Genomic DNA, 18,209 nt, shown 5'->3' with positions numbered 1-18,209 from the left:
TTAATTAATAAAGAGGATTTAAGTTATTTTTAAATAGGCATTTGTCCCAAATACAAACTGAAAACCAAGTTGAAATACAAGTTGTCCTAAGTGGTTTTTAGCCAACTTATTTTTTGGTAAGGGATACTATTCCCAAGCAAAGGAAAATTTTGCAATATTTTAACATATTTCGGTTTAGTAAATCACCTTTTTTTTAGTCTAAGCGTGAAAGCATTGTGAATGTTAATGGTGAAACTAGTCTTTGTAAATGAATTCTCAAATGACCTATGGTGGTTATTGATAGCCTGGGATTAGTGTAGTGAATCTTGGATGAACTAACCCTTGGACCCAGCACTAGATAGGCTATCTATGATTGGGGTCCCCTACTACACCAACGCCACCACTGGCAATAAGAGGCAACTCCCTTGAACTGAATGAACGTCTTCACTCTCTCTCACCTAAATTTACCCTTGAGCTTCGCTGGCCAGAAACCACAAATTGTGTGCGTTAACATCATGACCTCGGAAAGGTTATTAACAAAAAGGGTAATTGGACTGGATTTTGCTGTTTTTCTCCACTTGGTGTTCATCTGCGGACACACTGAGAACAAGGTTATAGCATTGAGTGCTGAGTCCAGGTATTAGTTCATCCTAGGGTGTATTTTCTTGAGTTATTTTAAAATTCTCTCCACAAACCAAACCCGAGTTAAAAATTCATTTTTTCCTATGTTCAGAGGTGTTTTGCCAAAAAATGAAACAGTAATAGATGTACTGCCAAATTTTTCCAGTATTTCTGTTTGCAAATGCGGGTGGCTTGAAGGGAATAGCAAGTGGCCAAACACAGGGAGGTTTGAAACATTGTCAGTGGGAAAAAATAGCTGGGAAGGGAGATATTTTCCAAAGCCACCAACCCAGTCCTTTTCAAGGTGTATAGGAGAATGATAAGATTCGTTTTCAGTCAATTTTGAAATATCTGTCAATCGTTAGAGCTAGAAAAAATCAAAATTGTGCAGAAGTAAAATGAATGGGGAAAGCAACCTGTAACTGAATTCACTCCGCAAGATATTTTCCCTAACACCCTGTGCCCAGCCACTTGCGTTGCCCTTTACATTTTGGACATGAGCTGGAAAAAATAAATTACATACCACTTTTATAGAAAAATTTAAATATTTTATTTAAATCACATTTTACATTGTGGTGTTCCTCACGATATTATCTAAGAGAAGAACCAAAAAAACGACCACCTTATTTCATTTCATTACTTGACATGCATGGTCATTCTATTTCCATTGGAAATCTCAATTTAACACTGCCAGTGTAATAGCCAAACATTTTAAAGGAACTATAGAAGAGGAATTGAATCTGTTAGCTTTTAAAATGCATAAAAACTACATTTTAAAGCTATCAAGATGAACATCCGGAAAATACTTTAAAAAAAAAGGGTTACATCATAAGATTAGCAAAAGTGAGTAGCCCAAATAAATCCCGGGATGAAATATATATGGCTTTATTTTCTTTGAAAAGTCATGGAGCCTGGAAGGGGTTGGTATATAGTTAAGCTAAGGTTAACTTATGACTTGTTCCAGTGTCCAGAGCTATTGAACCACCACCTTGTCTACACCACTGCTCCTTGAATTGATGGAGGATTAATGTGACTGTATTTAGAAAGGTAGCTTCACTCCGTGTACAAATTTCAATTTGGTAAAATGTAAAATTCGTAAGAGTATAGTAACTCATGGGCTTTTTCTCTAACAGAAACAAGCAAATTGTCAAAGAAATGAAAAATATTAGAATGATGCCCAAAATCATGGAGGGCAGTTTATTAAAGAAGAAGATTGGTACAACAATCTTTAAATTTTGTTCTCAAAAACAATGTTTACGGTCTCTAATGGTTTTTTTTTTAACTTAACACAATGGGCCTCAAAAACACAAAACACAATAAGTTACACAATAATAATGCTAGAAATAAGTTCGATTCTCCCGCCTTTTATACACATAATTTAGATAATGAAAACTATAAAAATGTTGAAAAATTTTTTACAAGGGCTAGCAGCAACTGGAGAAAAAAACGTGCACAAAAAATACTAGAAATTGCTATGTTTTTTTCGAATACGACTAATAATGTACAAGCAACAAATAATTGCACTTCTTAAAACACCATTTAATCCAAAATATTATTATTAGTTCTTATTATGAAATATGCTTTGGAATGGTGTTCGACGAGAAAGTGTTATAATTTCATTTAGAGAAATTCCACCACTGAATGGAAATATTTTATTTAGCCTAAAAAGAGCAAAACAATATTTAAACCCCCCGTAACAACTGGCACAAATTTATACAATTATAATTTTGGTAGTTTTAAAGACAGTTGTGCCCTTTTTTCAACTGTTGTTATTAGCGTGTAAAAAATGTCCCTCTCTTTTTAATGAGAAAAACTATGACTTGATTGATTCACAAAAAAATGCTTTAGTGGCAATTCTCCTTTATGCCGGAAGTTTCAAAGCTTGCCCTTTGATGACTGAAATAAACGAAAAGTTACATAAAGTAATGAAATGGTGATTAAAAAAATTGGGAGACTGAGGGTAAGTGAATGAAGTTCGGATCAAATTTTTGATCGGTATTTAGGGAATTACCTTTGGTAATGTATAGATAGAAGAAGTCGCAGTATAACACAGTTTGTACTAATCCAGCTACGACTGATATCAAATCGAAAAATCCTTCCATATAATAGCGGTAGATCCAGTTCAGTACGTAAAGAGCTCGGTAGGAGCCTAAACAAAACAAGTAATGCGACGTGATAGTTTCAGCTTCACCGGTTTTGGACACTAAGAAAAGTTGAGGCAAAATGGCTACTGCTTCCAAATAAATAGAGAAGGTCCACAGAATCTAAAATTTAACCAAAGATATTACAATGATTAAATTATTTAATAAACATTGATAACATTCCATGCCAACAAACTTAAAATAATTCTAATGGTGTATACATGGACCAAGAATCTAGAGGAACTAGCTGCTGTAAACGCACCCTTTAATATAGGAAATTGTGTCTCATTTTATTCCAAATCAGCCAAAGTTGATGTAACTTGCATAGCCTTAATTAACCAGCACTCTTAAAAGCTCTTCAAAATACCAAATGTACCGTTTAGTGTACAACAATAGTGTTTCCGATCAAGTCTACCAAGTAAAAATACTAATTAACTCTAGATTCTTGGTTCATGATGTATAATTTTCTTCTTATGTACGCTAGTAAAAGATTGCATCTAAGACATGACTGTCCTAAGCTTGTGCGTAAGTGTTTATCAGAAAAACACATTCCTATCCAACAAGCGGTTGAAATAGGGATGAACCTAAATTTAACTCAAGATTCTGACCCTCTTTTCCTAAACATTGACATTAGCTCAATGAAATTTTTTCATTTACGTATTATTTTATTTAAATTATGACATCCCATTTATATACTTAATGATTTTAGATGATAGATGTCAGACATATTTTTCATTTTGAGTGATGTTTTAGATGTAATCTGTTATTGGATAATGGTACTTTCCCCACATTGTCCTGTTAAATCTAATTATTAGCTATAAGCTTGTATCGCGTATGGTTTAAAGCCAACAAACCTCAATTAATGAAAAATCGTGGTTCAAAATCAGAGCCATTATGGTTACGGGTATCAACAAAAATTCTATTCGGAAGGTGTCATGGTTTCTGTCGTAAGTCGCTTTAAATTTCGCATACATTAGATACACTGTTGCGCATGAGGAACCAATGAAAATAACTTTCATGGTCGAGTTATAGAATGAGATGAAATTAGTGAGAAGGTCCAAATATCTTGTGCAGTAAACAAGGGTGAATAATATCTGACTTTTTCCAGATATTCCTAGAATAAATATCAAAGAAAAAATTCGATTGATTAAGCCTTGGTTGAAAGTCATGGATCTATAACTAATTTGTAATTTTAAAATTATTAAAAATTACCTGCGCATGAACGTGTTTTCCATATTTTGGCTAACAGTATTAAAATTGCTAAAAGATGAGATAAATCTCCGGAGAGTCTAAATATATTCATTTCCTAAGTTAAATACCAGCCACAAATGCTTAGGTGGTGTATTAGTATGGCGGCTTGTAAATGACGTGGCCCCATAGGCGTCAAATAAATGCCTTAGCCCTTGGCACCTGCCACACCGGTGTGCTAAAAAAAATCGTTCTATAAATTGGGTGAAAATAGCCAAGCTAGATCGGAAATTCGGGTAATAATAGATAGTTTAAAATATCATTTGAGGAAAATAAACCCGTGTTGAAGCTGGCAACCCTTTCTTTCGACTTGAATATGGTTATTTCCTCGCAGTTCCGCTTCGTCTTGTTTGCGTCGTATTCGGTTGAGATTGTGTATGCACAGAAGAACCAATTTCAGGGGCATTATTTTGTCATAATATAAAATGGGAAACACAGATACGAAGTTAAATTTTCGGAAAGCCGTCATTCAATTAACTACAAAATCCCAGGTAAGTTATTAGGTTTAGAAGATTATTTAATTAATCAACTGGGTTTTGTGTCCCATCTGGCATGAAAGCCACTAGTTACATCGTATAAAAGCTGCATGATCTTCGAACCTTCAAAACATACTGAAGAATAGTTCCCTACTTATGATATATTAATATTAAAATATTAATTACCTTTTGGGGAAAGTACAAAACTAGTTAATAAATCACTTAAACAAAACACTGATATTTTGTGGTGAACATAATGGGGGCTGTACAGGAATTTAACAAAATTATTTTAAGATTCCTCTCCTGCTTTCCCATTTGTTCCTTCAACAGTGGTGAGAAATGTGTTACGGCCATGTCAAGGGGGTGATACGTGGGGTTAGGGGTGGGACACCTGTGATGTAAGTATTATAACAACCATCCGTTGGGGGATTTGTGGTCGTCCTCACACAGCTATCTGCATTCTCTGCCTCCCAGATGCTTGGGATTACTGTACTATGCTACTAGTCCTGGCTTCAACAGATACTCTTATGTTAAAATAGGGGTCAAGTTGAAATTTGATATTACCACCTGTACCGTGATACATTTACCTAGGGTGTTGGAGGAAATAGTCCTAATATGTCATATGGGTAATTGTCTTGTTATATATAGTGAAATGTTATGTTGAATGTAGAGTTAAAGTTTTCTATCTTCAGTAATTTATTAAAATTAGTATGACACTTGTGCAATGTTCTTAATACATAGTTTAGTGCTTTTATTTGCTGCATTGTACTGAACCACTGCAGAAGAGTTCCATTTTGTTAAGGTGCCATGCACAATATTTCACTATATATATATTTTTTTTTCATCAACGGAATATGACCATTTGCTAACAATACACTTCGTGCTTCAAACAGTTTTTTTTTTCTTATTTCAGCCAATTGATGCAAAAGATGATGCATTTTGGGATCAATTTTGGTCAGAAAGTGTTCAGAGTGTTCAGGATATTTTCACACTAATACCAGCTGCAGAGATCAGAGCACTTAGAGAAGAATCACCTTCTAATTTAGCTACATTATGTTACAAAGCTGTTGAGAAACTTGTTAAAGCTGCAGATACGCTTTGCAACACCGCCGTACAGCAACAAACAGGTATTTTTACTATTTGTTTTAATTTTATCATTTCTTTGTGTCAGCAGATCTTTAAGTTGTCAGTGTTGTGAATGGTCCAGTCATATAATTGAAAATAGTGGCTAGTTAAGAAATATTGGGCTTAATTATTTACCTAATGGATTCCAAACAAACCTAAATTTTGCCTTAAAGTCAACAGCTGCGTTTTATAAAATCTGGGTGAATATAGTAGCTCCGCTCTTTCTTTACCTTGTGATATATCAAATAATGTTGTGATATTTTTTTCATTCTTATTTCAAACCTTAATATTACAAAATATATAGAAAAAAACTAAAGAAGAGGCTACACTAGTTCTTTCTAGAGAAATTTGGATAACGTACTCCAGTACCTGGAAATATTTATACACTGTCTAAGCCTGTTGCGTTAAATGCACCCAGAGAAACAGAAAAGATTTTAACTATGTTGAATGTAATAACATGTATTAACAAATTATTTAACCGCCCAACATCGCTAAAAACCACTAACTCAGACTATAAACTTATTAGAACATGGATTTAAGAAACTCTGATTCATTATCCCCTAAAGTTTTTGGATAATTTATTATGTTCTTCATAAAACTGATCAGTTTTAACTAAATTCGTGGAACAAATAGAGCAACTAAAGTAAGTGAACGTCTTGCACTAGCTACGGCTTAATCGAATCAGCATCGAGTTTTAGGGTAGAGAAGGGTGAAGGTGAAAATCTCAGGTCCTTATACTACATCCATTTCTATTTGAATGATAATATTCAGCATGGTTTTTCTTAAACATTCCTATTGTGTATAAATATAATTTCCTGGTAATACTGATTTTGGTTTTGTCTTCAAAGAAACATCTTTAGCTTGCTTTCATTGTAGTTTGAGCTAGTACAGAATTATTTTATGCTTTTGAATTTATATTAATGTGGGTCATCCATTTTTCAGTTTTAAATTGTGTGAGATTGCTAAGTCGTCTTTTGCCGTACATATTTGAAGATCCTGATTGGAGATGTTTCTTTTGGTCAAGTTTGCCAGGGCAAGCCTGTGAAGAAACTGATAGTGAAGTACTAAACTAAAATATTCTTTGATTAAAAATGATTAATTGAAATTAGTCATTTGAGTTATACCATAAGACTATCAAAGCCCCCCTAAGTTTGAAACGAATGGGATTTTAACTTAGGCTAATGACTGGACAAACTGGCTACATGAATCCACCTGGTGGTGAAAAATCGAAACTTATGGACAAATCCCCTAATGCATGCTACTGGAAACTGCATTGTAGATGGCGAGAGGGGTGAGGGGGATTGGGAGGATTTGCTCTTTTTGTCCACCAGCTAGCTTAGATCCTAATTTTGATTTATCCCGCGCTCTTCCAGTGCCGAGTACATGGACCCTTATGCCCAATTCCAACTTAGTGGGGCCTTGATAGTCTTATGGTTATACTGTTAGTCTAAATATTTTAAGAGCGATACCATGTAGTGTTAAGAAATACTCAACATATAATTTGTGGGTATACCAATGCTCTGATCATTGTCAGTGTGGCACAATTTCAGCAAGTTTCTTTGAGCCTTGATATCACATGTTTACTAAACAGTGGCGTAGCCAGAAATTCGTCAAGGGGGGGGGTCGAAGTACGTGAATGTTAAGAGAAATTTTTGCAATTTGCTCCTGTGTTGCTCACTGTTTACATCAGGGGTATCATGGGAAGGTTATCCAGATTTATTCAGATAGCCAGGCTGCTCTTAGAGCTCTCAGCCAGTATAGTATTCTTTCTAAACTGGTTTTTAGCTGCTTAGATCTCCTCTGCACTCTTGGGTTGCACAATAAAGTTCAACTTTGTTGGGTACCTGGGCATAAGGGGCATCTTGGGAATGAGAGGGCCGACGCCTTGGCCAAGGAAGGTGCGAGGGCTGGGTTCATTGGTCCAGAACCTGCTCTCCCCATCTCCCGAGGACTTGTACGCGGCTTAATCTCCAAGTTTATGTCGGATCGTCAACTCAGACAATGGTCTGAAATTGAGGGTCAAAGGCAGGCCAAAGAGTTCACTCTTGGCCCTTCTAGGGAGAGAGCTAGAGAATTACTCTCGCTCTCTAGGTCCAGTATTAGGATTGTTACTGGCCTACTAACAGGTCACTGCCATCTTAACAGACATTTAACGCTTATCGGGGTCAGTGATGACCCGATTTGCAGATCTTGTCTAGCTGAGGAGGAAACTGCCTCACATGTACTCTGTAGCTGCGATTACTATGCAGCCCAGAGGTTTGAGCATTTGGGTATGCATCGGTTGGAGACGTATGACGTCTCTAATATCACGGCCGGGCAGATTTTAAGCTTTATGTCGGCAATAGGACTTATTTAAGTCCACCAGTTTGGGGATGCACAATGGACCTTAGGTCGAAGTGTTTGGCTTGCCACCCCACTCAATAATAATAATAATAATAATAAGAGGGGGGTCTTGAAGGGGTGGGAATTTAGTACAGTCAAAGGTAGTCCCAAGGGGGGGTTTGAACCCGGAAACCCCCCTTGTCTACGCCACTGTTACTAAATTGACATTGGCTAATGAAATTTAATAACTATTAAGTAGTTATATGGTCACCTGTCTTAGATATGATTTGGTTTAGTACTTTGTTCAATTTCTGCTTGATTTGGAACAATGTGGTCTTGGCAATCAAGTCGGTGCTATGTTTAACGGTGGATCAAAGTGTGACAGCCCAGGGCTTCTAAAGATTGGTTTTTAGATGGCTTACTTTAAAGAATTTAAAGCAAAAGTATTTTATGCACATGTATTCTTAATTTGCCACCTAAACATACCAATCTGACATGGTCAAGTGGTCATCTGAAGTTGATATGTATTTACCCTGTGTATTATATTGAGATTTCTACCTATAGACATGTAACATATTTAAGACTTCTATGTACAATATAATAGAATATCTTTTTCTACCTGACTTCGAGAAAAGAACCATAAGATATTCTATTTTTCTGTTATTTAAGTTATTGCTCATTTCAAGAATATCTTCAAACACCCCTTACCAAAAAATAAGTTGGCTAAAAACCACTTAGGACAACTTGTATATCAACTTGGTTTTCAGTTTGTATTTGGGACAAATGCCTACTTAAAAATAACTTAAATCCTCTTTATTAATCAACTTATTTCCAACTAAACCAGAATCAACATTTACATTTAACTACTTAAAAGCAACTTAAATCCTACTAGGGAAACATCTAAAAACCAACTTAAAAATATTATGTAATTTCCTGACTACTAAAAACCAACTAATTATAAACTTAGCAAAAGAAGTATTTTCCTACCAACTGAATAACAACTTATTACCCCTTTAATAGTAACTTGAAATATGCTGACAACTTGAGCCTACTTAATACCAACTCAATATCAACTAATAATGTGTATACAAACTAAATACAAACTGAAATCCAACTTATTTTTTGGTAAGGGACTTTATTTTTAAAATTTATGTACCCTTGCTTAATTTATATTACTTGACCACCTTAGTTTTAAAAATTGTACGCTAATACAGCCGTTAAAATCATTATCACCTAGTCCTTGGGGTGTCACAATTTGGACTTATTGCTAGTGTTTGCAGTATGCTCCCCCAGTGCCCCTAAAATGTGGTACAATTGTTTACGATAGTTTCTGCCCTTACCAAAAAATAAGTTGTCTAGGAAATACTTCAAGTTGGTTTTAAGTTTGTATTTGAGAAAAATACCAACTAATTACCAACTTAAAGAAAAAAGTATTTTCCCACCAACTTAATAACAACTTATTACCCCTTTAACTAGTTTATTGAAATATGCTGACCACTTGAGCCTACTTAAAACCAACTTAATGTCAACTAAAATGTGTATACCAACTAAAATCCAACTTATTTTTGGGAAGGGTGAAAATCCATTTTGAAATTGAATTTACACTTGTAAGCCGTACTGCCAAAAATAAAGCTCATTTCAGAATAGTGTAACTTAACGTTTATGGTAAAAAACCAAATACACTTCGTTTTGTTTTATAATTGTTATATTTTCAATATTTATTAAATAGATTGAAAGTCTTCCATTGGCAAAATCACTCATCACCGCTTTATGTGTAAGTATGAATTTCTATTTACTGGTATTGTTTAACAATGGGGCAGTTTTTTAAATGTTTCCTCCAAAGACTTAAACTAGTTAACAAGGTAAACTATATGTCTAAAATTATTTGACTAACTCCCTTGAAATTAACGAACCCATATCACCCTGAGAATAATCAGTTTTACACTGTTGTAACACCTCTTTGCCTTGCTGTAGTGATGGGTTCGAGCAAACTTTTGGTTGTATAATTTCTTATTAAAAAAACGAAAAACAAAGAGGAGAGCAGATAAAAAGAATATGTAAAAGAGTCTCGAAAATTTAGCTGCTTCAAAAAGAAGGAAAAGAGAGGAGCAAAAATGAGCAAACCAAGATAAATTTGCAACGCTCTAAAACACATGAGCGGCTGTTTTAACAGAAATGCTGATCACTGTTTTGTTGTGCTATATAAATTTAAAAAAAAACAATTGGCTACATAATAAGTTCATAGTTATGAAATATGGGAAACTTATGTGAACCATATATTAAATTTATAATAAGTGTGTGCAGAAAGATGTTACAAAGCTTAGGAGTACTGGGCACTTTTGTTTTTATGTTTAATATTTTTCTCATTTGAGTCGCTTACCTTTTTGGGTATGATGACAATACTACACAGTATTTAAATAATTAATTATTTAAGCTAATTAACATGCTTATGGGAAATAATAATAATTAATGCTTCATCTATTCTGGGATAAAGTAATCAGACCATGATAAAAATTTTATTAAATGTGATTTAACAGTTTTTATTTTAAAATAGCTTAGAACTTGTAAACCATCTAACATTTAAGATGATTTTAATTTTTGTAGGATTTGATGTTCTGTCCTGAATTCACAGTTTCTCCTAGTAGAAAATTGGGTCCAGTAAGTTTTTTTTTATTTGTATTTAAGGACAAATTTATTGATAATTTGTTTGCCTTCTTAATGGAAACTAAAATTTAAATAATTATTAGTTAAATTTCACTAGTACTTCCAATTATTTTGCTCTTAAAAAATCATTCAATTGATTAAAATTACTGATTTAAATCAAATTGATTTGACAAAAATGTAAGAGTAGAAACGCTGAAGATCTCGAATATGCATCATTCAATTCTTTTATCTCGATATTTCATCCCAGGACAATCCTGAAGATCTGCAGAGTATAGACAGCTGTGAATATATTTGGGAAGCCGGTGTTGGCTTTGCTCATCCACCTGGTCATGTTCCTCAACATGATTACAACCGCACCGAACTTCTTAAACTTTTAATTACATGTTTCAGTCAAACAATGTACACTCCACCTATAGGTAAGTCCTCATAAGATTGCTAGTGGTTAGCTTACTACATAAATTATACAACCCTCAAATTATTACTACTAATTTGACTGACAGTCCTGTAATGGGCTCTATTAAATTTTCACCATTAATTCCCCTCTGAGACAAATCAGAAGCGTCTACAAACTTTCCTTTGCTGTTCATTACTTATTTTTATTTTAAGATGGCCAGCAGCAACAAAATAAATGGATACAGTATTTTACATCTGCTGATAATAGGTAAGTGTGAAAAATATTCTGGACTTTGAAAATTGCCCATTTCCAATTTGTTAAATTCATCATTTTTTCTAGGCATGCGTTGCCACTCTTCACATCATTGCTTAATGTGGTTTGCGCTTACGATCCAGTTGGATATGGATTGCCTTTTAACCATCTGCTGTTAACGGATTCAAGAGAGCCTCTCGTTGAGGTTTCCTTACAAATTTTGATTGTTACATTGGATCATGATTTCCGAGAACATGTAGTTGAGGATGCAAATGGGGTATATAAGTTTGATTTTTTTCTAATAATCTTACTTTTCTAAAATATTTTACCTTTAATTGGTATTATGCTTTTTGCAGAGCCCAACCTCAGAAAATTTGTTTATAAATTACCTATCGCGAATTCACAGAGAGGAGGACTTTTCGTTCATCTTGAAAGGTTTCACCCGCTTATTGAACAATCCTCTCATTCAGACGTACTTACCTAATTCAACTAAGAAGATTCAGTTCCATCAAGAACTTCTCGTTTTCTTTTGGAAGATGTGTGACTACAACAAAGTAAGTTACCATCAATAGTTTTGGGGCATTTCCTGCCCTTTTAAAGATAAAATCCAGTTCCCGCTATAAAAAATTAAGTTAATTTCAGAAATTCCTTTAAAATTTTTAGTCTTTACTCAGAGCTTTGAAAATTAAATTTTAAAAGCTTGTAATTTTTTTCAGAAATTTATGTTCTATGTACTGAAGAGTAGTGAAGTTTTGGATATTTTGGTTCCAATTTTATACCACTTAAACGATGCTAGAGCTGATCAATGTTAGTGTTATTTTTTTATGGTAAATTTAATGTTCCTCTAATCCATTTCTTTATCTTACAGCGCGAGTTGGATTGGTCCATATAGGAGTTTTTATACTGTTATTGCTAAGTGGGGAGCGCAATTTTGGTGTTAGACTAAATAAGCCATACACTGCAAGTGTTCCAATGGACATTCCGGTTTTTACAGGAACTCACGCTGATTTGCTGATCATAGTAATAATTTTATAAAATAATTCGCTTGCAATGTTTGAAAACTTTATCTATTGCTCAAAAATATTCTCCGTATAAAGTGTAAAATTGGTATGTGATGGTGTTATCAATTATCAAATTTCAAAATATCTCCAATAGCATACAATTTTTAAACAATGGTTTACTTTTTAAACTTTGCAGTTCAATTATAAATTATGGTATTTTATTAAAAACTATTTAATGTGTTACTTCAGGTGTTTCATAAAATTATCACTACTGGTCATCAACGTCTGCAGCCTTTATTTGATTGCTTGTTAACGATTATTGTAAATGGTAAGAGTTACCACTGAATTTTTATTTTCAGGTACATAATGCTTAGCAAATACTGCACTTTCCATTTTAAAGTTTCCAGTAATTTGGGAGATAATGTAACTTTTATACTAAACTTATATTGGCTTAATTACAGCATTTTCCCCATGCAACGAGTAAAGTTTAATACTAGGCTAAAGTGTTTTTGCATTGAACATACTTAATATGATAACTGACATAGTATTGCTAAGAACCAATTTAAAAGCTTACATTAATAGAAATACCTCAATGCACCTCCGCGAATTAGATTTAGTTACTAGTCAATGCAATTCATGATTGATATGAAATTAAATATGCTTTGGGTAATACATAAATTGGAGATGTAAAATCATATTATAAAAAATATAAAATTTTGTAAGAATGTCAATAAAATGTACTTGTGGGAAAGGTGAAACACCAAATTGTTAGTTAGTTGAGTTATCACACAGCAAAAATGCCCAATCCATTTACTATATTTTGTCCTGTGGATTTAGTTGTCTTACTATTTGCCAAGCTTGCTAAGGTTCAGTTGTAAGGGTCTAATTGTTTTTCTCTAATACACTGAAGCTAATGAGAATTGGTTTACTTAGTTTCTCCTTATTTGAAAACACTCTCAATGGTGGCGAGTACGAAGTTACTCCATTTACTGGAAGCTTTCAGCACTCCGTGGTTCTTGTATTCTAGTCAAACAAATCACCACCTAGTCTTTTTTTTACTGGAGATTTTTAACAATATCATACAATACCAGTTTGATGGTATGTAAACTTTTGCAAATAGAACAAAAAGGTTTTATTGTACTCAGAATCTTATGTTCCATAACTCCTCGTTATTAATCTAGGAAATTCAAATTTGGTTTATACAATCATTCGAAAACGAAATATTTTTCACTCGCTGGCAAACTTACCTACTGATCATACGACAATTCAGAAAAGTTTGTCCAAACATAGTAAACTTGTTCCATCAGTTAGTACAACTAGTTTGAACAGTTCACCTACTACAGAAACTGCTTCAACAATGGAGGGATCAACTCCCGCAAAGCCTGCAGAACCTGGAACATTAAATGCCTCGCTAGCAGCAACACCAAGTAAATGTGAAGTGTTAAGTATTTATTTTGTTAATTTGATCACTAATGTGTTTTATTTTGCTAATAGGAATTGAAAAAATGACTGAGCCGGAACCTGCGCATCTTCCAAGTACAGAAGATATGCTTAAACCTATAGAACCTGATATTGGAAATATTGCTGAAGTGGTTCATCCTCAGCAAGATGAAAAACCGCCTCAAAGTATTACAGGCAATGAGGTTGCAACGACAGAAGCTAACCACCATGGGCCTGAACCAGAAGGCCAAGAAACTTTCCAAAAGGTGCTGGCTAAAAATTGGCCAACAGATGATAACAGTGCTTCAGCAGCCAACAATGATGTAATTTACTTTTAATTTAAGAACATTTGTGTAGCGATTTAAGTCATGTCTTTTGATGTCTAGTCAATCATGATAATTGGCTTTTGGGGCAGTCTAATAGAGCTGAAAGGTAGGATTTAGGGAACTGCTTAACTTCCTATGCTTATAAGACTAGGATTCTTCTTATTCTAACAAGCAAGAACCCTCTTGCTACTGCTGACCATTGGCCTTGCAATATTTTCTAGATGGTAATCATTAACTTCGGCTATGATTAATAGCCAAATGTAATGTAAACCAAAGATTCTAGCACTTAATTCTTGTGCTGAAAAAGAACGTGCAAAAAAATTTGCTCATTGTGTTGCTGCAACATAATCTTGATCTGTTAAGGGGTTAAAATTGGCAAATGAGTTTAGTGTTTAATAAATTACACCTAAACCTATCGAAGGAGCGTGGAACAGAATAATAAGTTATAAATTCATACGCTCTGCAGTGCCATTTCCCATTCGGAATTAGTAAAATTGATGGCCAGTTTGACTAATGGCGATTAATATTTATCCCCTTACATCCCTCATGATCCCTGGTGAACTTCATTAAATTAAATGCTGATTTTCTAACCTCAAAAGCGTTCTAAAGCAGTAACTGTAAAACACTAATAATTTTATCTAATATTATGAATATTTTATTTGGAAATTAAAGTAGTGATCATACGGGGACCCTGACCCGGCAAGTCGGGGATCCCTGGGTTTTCAACCCTGACCCAACTTGGGTCAGGTTTCTTTTTATATCAGGTTTTCCAATTAAAAAAATTTAATAAACGCCTGAGCAAGCGCTTAGGAGAAGGATGGGACAAGTGATTTCTTTCGTTTGAAGGTACAAAGATCGCGTCACACTCGCGAGGCTCGCCTCTCGTTCGCCCTGGGTTTGATTTCGTTTTTGGTTTTAGCAGAAGTCTATAATATTGTTCCATAAGTATGTCACTTCGGGAATATTTTACAGAGCTAGTAACGTCATCGCAAGTAGAAAATCTCCCCCTTGTGAGGCGCTGTCAAAGGCTACATGTGACGTGGGAGCAAGCGTACGCAAAACGGTAACGAAGCCTGTAATGTCTTGTGAATAGCTCTCAGTAAAATTTTTACATGTGTAAAATAGAAAGTGTCACACTTATAGTTTTACTTTTAAATAGTTGGCCATTGAAAAAACTACTCTTGTCACTTTTGTAATTAGAAAACGCTTAATACTAAAAATTCCAAAAAACCTTGACCTGACCCGGTTTTTTCTCTCCCCGACCCTGACTCAAATGTCACCCCGTATGATCACTAAATCCAAGTAGGTACATTGATTGAGATTATTTTATTTTAACTCGTTGACAGGGATCACCACCGTCAAGTCCAGCTCTCTCGGCTGTTTCTTCCAGTTCTGAAACACCCAAAAACAATCGTACCTCAGAAACAAGAAATACCAGAAGTAGATACGATTCCTCGAACAGTCAGAAAAGTAATGTTTCAACTACTTCAACATTACCATCTCACTGGGTACCCACATCAGATTGGGTTTTGGGCTGGAAACAAAAACTTCCATTACAAACTATTATGAGACTTTTACAAGTACTTGTTCCTCAGGTGGAGAAAATTTGTATTGACAAGTAGGTCCAACTTCATTTTCACTTGAGGAGTGCACCCAATTTACTGAAATAAATTTTACATCAATAGGGGCCTAACAGATGAAAGTGAAATCTTAAAGTTTCTGCAACATGGAACATTAGTAGGATTATTGCCAGTGCCGCATCCAATTTTAATAAGAAAATATCAAGCTAACAGTGGAACCACTATGTGGTTTCGAACTTATATGTGGGGTGTAATATATTTAAGGTATATGTTTTTTTACTTTACTAGTACTTTGAATTATCTACATTGAGAATGTGGAATGATTTAATGGCATCAGTGGGGATGAATGAAATCAAAAGTATATAATATATATCTCTATACTCCTAATATTATTTATTCTATAGAGCTGCATGGAAATGGTTTCTTACCATTTAACAGGGTATCCAGAATAATGGGCAGGACTTAGATTGATCTCTTATTATGGGTTAGGAAATGGATGGAAAAAGTAATTTTGAGTTCAGGAATAGATTTTTCATCTGGTCACTTTACTTTCAATCAGGAATTGGAATGCAGCCTTCTAATTTGCTCTCACTGCTCTTTCATAATATAGTTTGGTAAGAAATAGTAGTGCAAACTGGAACATATCATCCCTTGTCATTGTAAGTTTGGCGCTTTAAATCGTCAGGCAGAGTAATACATTTGCACCCTTTGAACTTGCCTCAAGTTATTTGAAAGATATATTATATACTTCCGATTAAATTACCTTTCACAAAAGCGACATAAGACCCAAAAGTGTGTCAATATGGTATAATGTTTAATGAGAGCTTGTCGCGAAGTAAAAAGAGGGAGTGGGAGAGGGGGTTGAAAATACGTCATCAAAATTTGAAATTTTCTCCACTTCAGCGCCGCCGAGTGAGGCGTTTTAGAACGTATGTTTACGGGAGAATAAAACGAAGAGATAAAATTGCGGCAGACCATAGACTAAATATAACGTTGCTACTACTATTCCAACTAGTGGGTTATGTAGTCTATTGTGAGACTAGCTCTCAGTAAATATTTTAACGAGCGCAAAGGTAGAGTTGACACACTTTTGGGTCTTATGTCACTTTTGCCTTTCACCACGGTGCCCGAAAATTGTGGTTGACTTATGAATCTGAGTTTATTGACTGAGAAAATATCCAGTCCCTAGGGTTAGCCAAATAGCCAATACTTTTTGAAGCCAAACCATTTCAACAAGTCAGGTAATTTGAAAATGTTTCCAAAAGGTCAGGGAAAAGTCGGGGAATTTGAAAATGTTTCCAAAATGTCAGGGAAAAGTCCCAAAAAGTAATAGAATTTTCTAATGACCTCAAAAAAATCAGGCTAGTAAATTTTTGAAGTAAAATCTTTTTCAAGATTTTTACCTCAAACCACTCATTTATTCTACAAAAATGGTCAGGGAATATTTGGCAATTTGGTCAGGGAAATCTGGAAATGTCAGGGAATTTAATTCCGGAAATTTTGTACGAACCCTGTTAAAGTCTGCCAACTCTATAACCCACATCAGAGTTTCTGGACTTACGTAAAGTCCGCCAACTCTATAACCCACATCAGAGTTTCTGGACTTATGTAAAGTCCGCCAACGCTTAAACCCACATCAGAGTTTCGGGACTTACGTAAAGTCCGCCAACGCTAAAACCCACATCAGAGTTTCAGGACTTACGTAAAGTACGTCAACTCTAAAACCCACATCAGAGTTTCAGGACTTACGTAAAGTCCCCCAATCATGGGCTGCAAGATAATTTTTTTTTTCAAATTTATTTTTTAGAAATATTGATCCACCAATATGGTATGATACGGATGTTAAGCTCTTCGAAATTCAGCGTATCTAGTCTTGGTGCACAGTACAGAACAAAACTGCGTGTACTTTATTTTCTTAAATTTAATTTGTCAAATTTTATTTACATGCTATGTAACCATGATGCGTTCCTGATAATCTGTATTAACAGGGTACTAATAATATATTCCAAATCGTACCTATATATTTACTACGAAAATATGCAACCATAGAGATACTTGCAGTTCAATATTGCGTTTACTTAAACATATATGAAACAACCCAGTTTTATTAATGGATATTTATTATTTCTTTATAAAATAAAATTTTAATTGAATATTTGTGAGGTTAAACATAATACCAAGAAATATTTCTTTGCTACATTTAAAATTCATAATAATTGTTGTAAGTAGAGAGCAAACTTTTGTTAGATATTCTATCACTGATAGGAATTTAATTTACTGCAGTAAATTATAATAAATTTAAGGTATCCGCTTTGGTGACGCATCATGAACAAGACCTGTTTTCTCTACAAGTTCTAAATATTCCAAATGTATAATTTAGTTTTTTTATTATATTATATACCTATATATCTTAAAATACATTTAAAAGTTGCTTATTTTAAAATATTTAACATGTAGTAATAATATTTAATAAATGTATTTTCCGTTAGAAAATTTTGTTTGGGTCATGAAATGTTTTAGTTTTTGGGACGAGGTGAAAGTCTTATAATAAAAGTAGCTTCTCACACAAAAAAATACAAGGCAGGATTAGTTTATTGGTACATTCCTGAAAAGGTAGATTTAAATGTTTTCTGGCACATT

General features: G+C 34.3%; 2 protein-coding genes across 2 annotated transcripts; one reads left to right on the top strand and one right to left on the bottom strand.

Moving 5' to 3' along the window:
- Window positions 1-1,765: 1,765 nt before the first annotated feature.
- On the bottom strand, window positions 1,766-4,167 carry KdelR (ER lumen protein-retaining receptor). The gene is made up of 4 exons (XM_090155009.1): window positions 3,954-4,167; window positions 3,596-3,855; window positions 2,612-2,864; window positions 1,766-2,496 (listed from the first exon to the last, which is right to left on the bottom strand). The coding sequence occupies exons 1-4, from the start codon at window positions 4,042-4,044 to the stop codon at window positions 2,462-2,464; spliced, it is 639 nt and encodes a 212-aa protein (XP_090011135.1). The 5' UTR covers window positions 4,045-4,167; the 3' UTR covers window positions 1,766-2,461.
- A 109-nt stretch (window positions 4,168-4,276) lies between these two features.
- On the top strand, window positions 4,277-18,062 carry LOC149968870 (protein HID1). Its single transcript, XM_090155008.1, has 18 exons — window positions 4,277-4,480; window positions 5,379-5,592; window positions 6,533-6,651; window positions 9,642-9,686; window positions 10,517-10,570; window positions 10,824-10,992; window positions 11,183-11,237; window positions 11,310-11,499; window positions 11,579-11,776; window positions 11,939-12,029; window positions 12,091-12,242; window positions 12,473-12,551; window positions 13,157-13,321; window positions 13,405-13,650; window positions 13,718-13,986; window positions 15,336-15,607; window positions 15,675-15,833; window positions 17,377-18,062. The coding sequence occupies exons 1-18, from the start codon at window positions 4,415-4,417 to the stop codon at window positions 17,438-17,440; spliced, it is 2,607 nt and encodes an 868-aa protein (XP_090011134.1). The 5' UTR covers window positions 4,277-4,414; the 3' UTR covers window positions 17,441-18,062.
- The last annotated feature ends 147 nt before the right edge of the window (window positions 18,063-18,209 follow it).

This window comes from Leiobunum rupestre, chromosome 1, assembly GCF_980474605.1.
Source record: "Leiobunum rupestre chromosome 1, qqLeiRupe1.1.hap1, whole genome shotgun sequence".
Taxonomy (NCBI): Eukaryota; Metazoa; Arthropoda; class Arachnida; order Opiliones; family Sclerosomatidae; genus Leiobunum; species Leiobunum rupestre.
Note: the sequence above shows the minus strand (reverse complement) of the source record. Positions and strands in the feature narration are given on the sequence as shown.

What these genes read in the sequence shown, in the direction of transcription:
- LOC149968870 (XM_090155008.1), top strand. Translation starts at nt 4,415, where the DNA reads ATGGGAAACACAGATACGAAGTTAAATTTTCGGAAAGCCGTCATTCAA. An exon ending in GTTAACGATTATTGTAAATG is followed by an intron (nt 12,552 to 13,156) that starts GTAAGAGTTACC and finishes TGGTTTACTTAG; the next exon opens with TTTCTCCTTATTTGAAAACA. An exon ending in CTCGCTAGCAGCAACACCAA is followed by an intron (nt 13,651 to 13,717) that starts GTAAATGTGAAG and finishes TTTTGCTAATAG; the next exon opens with GAATTGAAAAAATGACTGAG.
- KdelR (XM_090155009.1), bottom strand. Translation starts at nt 4,044, where the DNA reads ATGAATATATTTAGACTCTCCGGAGATTTATCTCATCTTTTAGCAATT. An exon ending in GAAAACACGTTCATGCGCAG is followed by an intron (nt 3,856 to 3,953) that starts GTAATTTTTAAT and finishes TATTTATTCTAG; the next exon opens with GAATATCTGGAAAAAGTCAG. An exon ending in CTATCTATACATTACCAAAG is followed by an intron (nt 2,497 to 2,611) that starts GTAATTCCCTAA and finishes CGTTTATTTCAG; the next exon opens with TCATCAAAGGGCAAGCTTTG.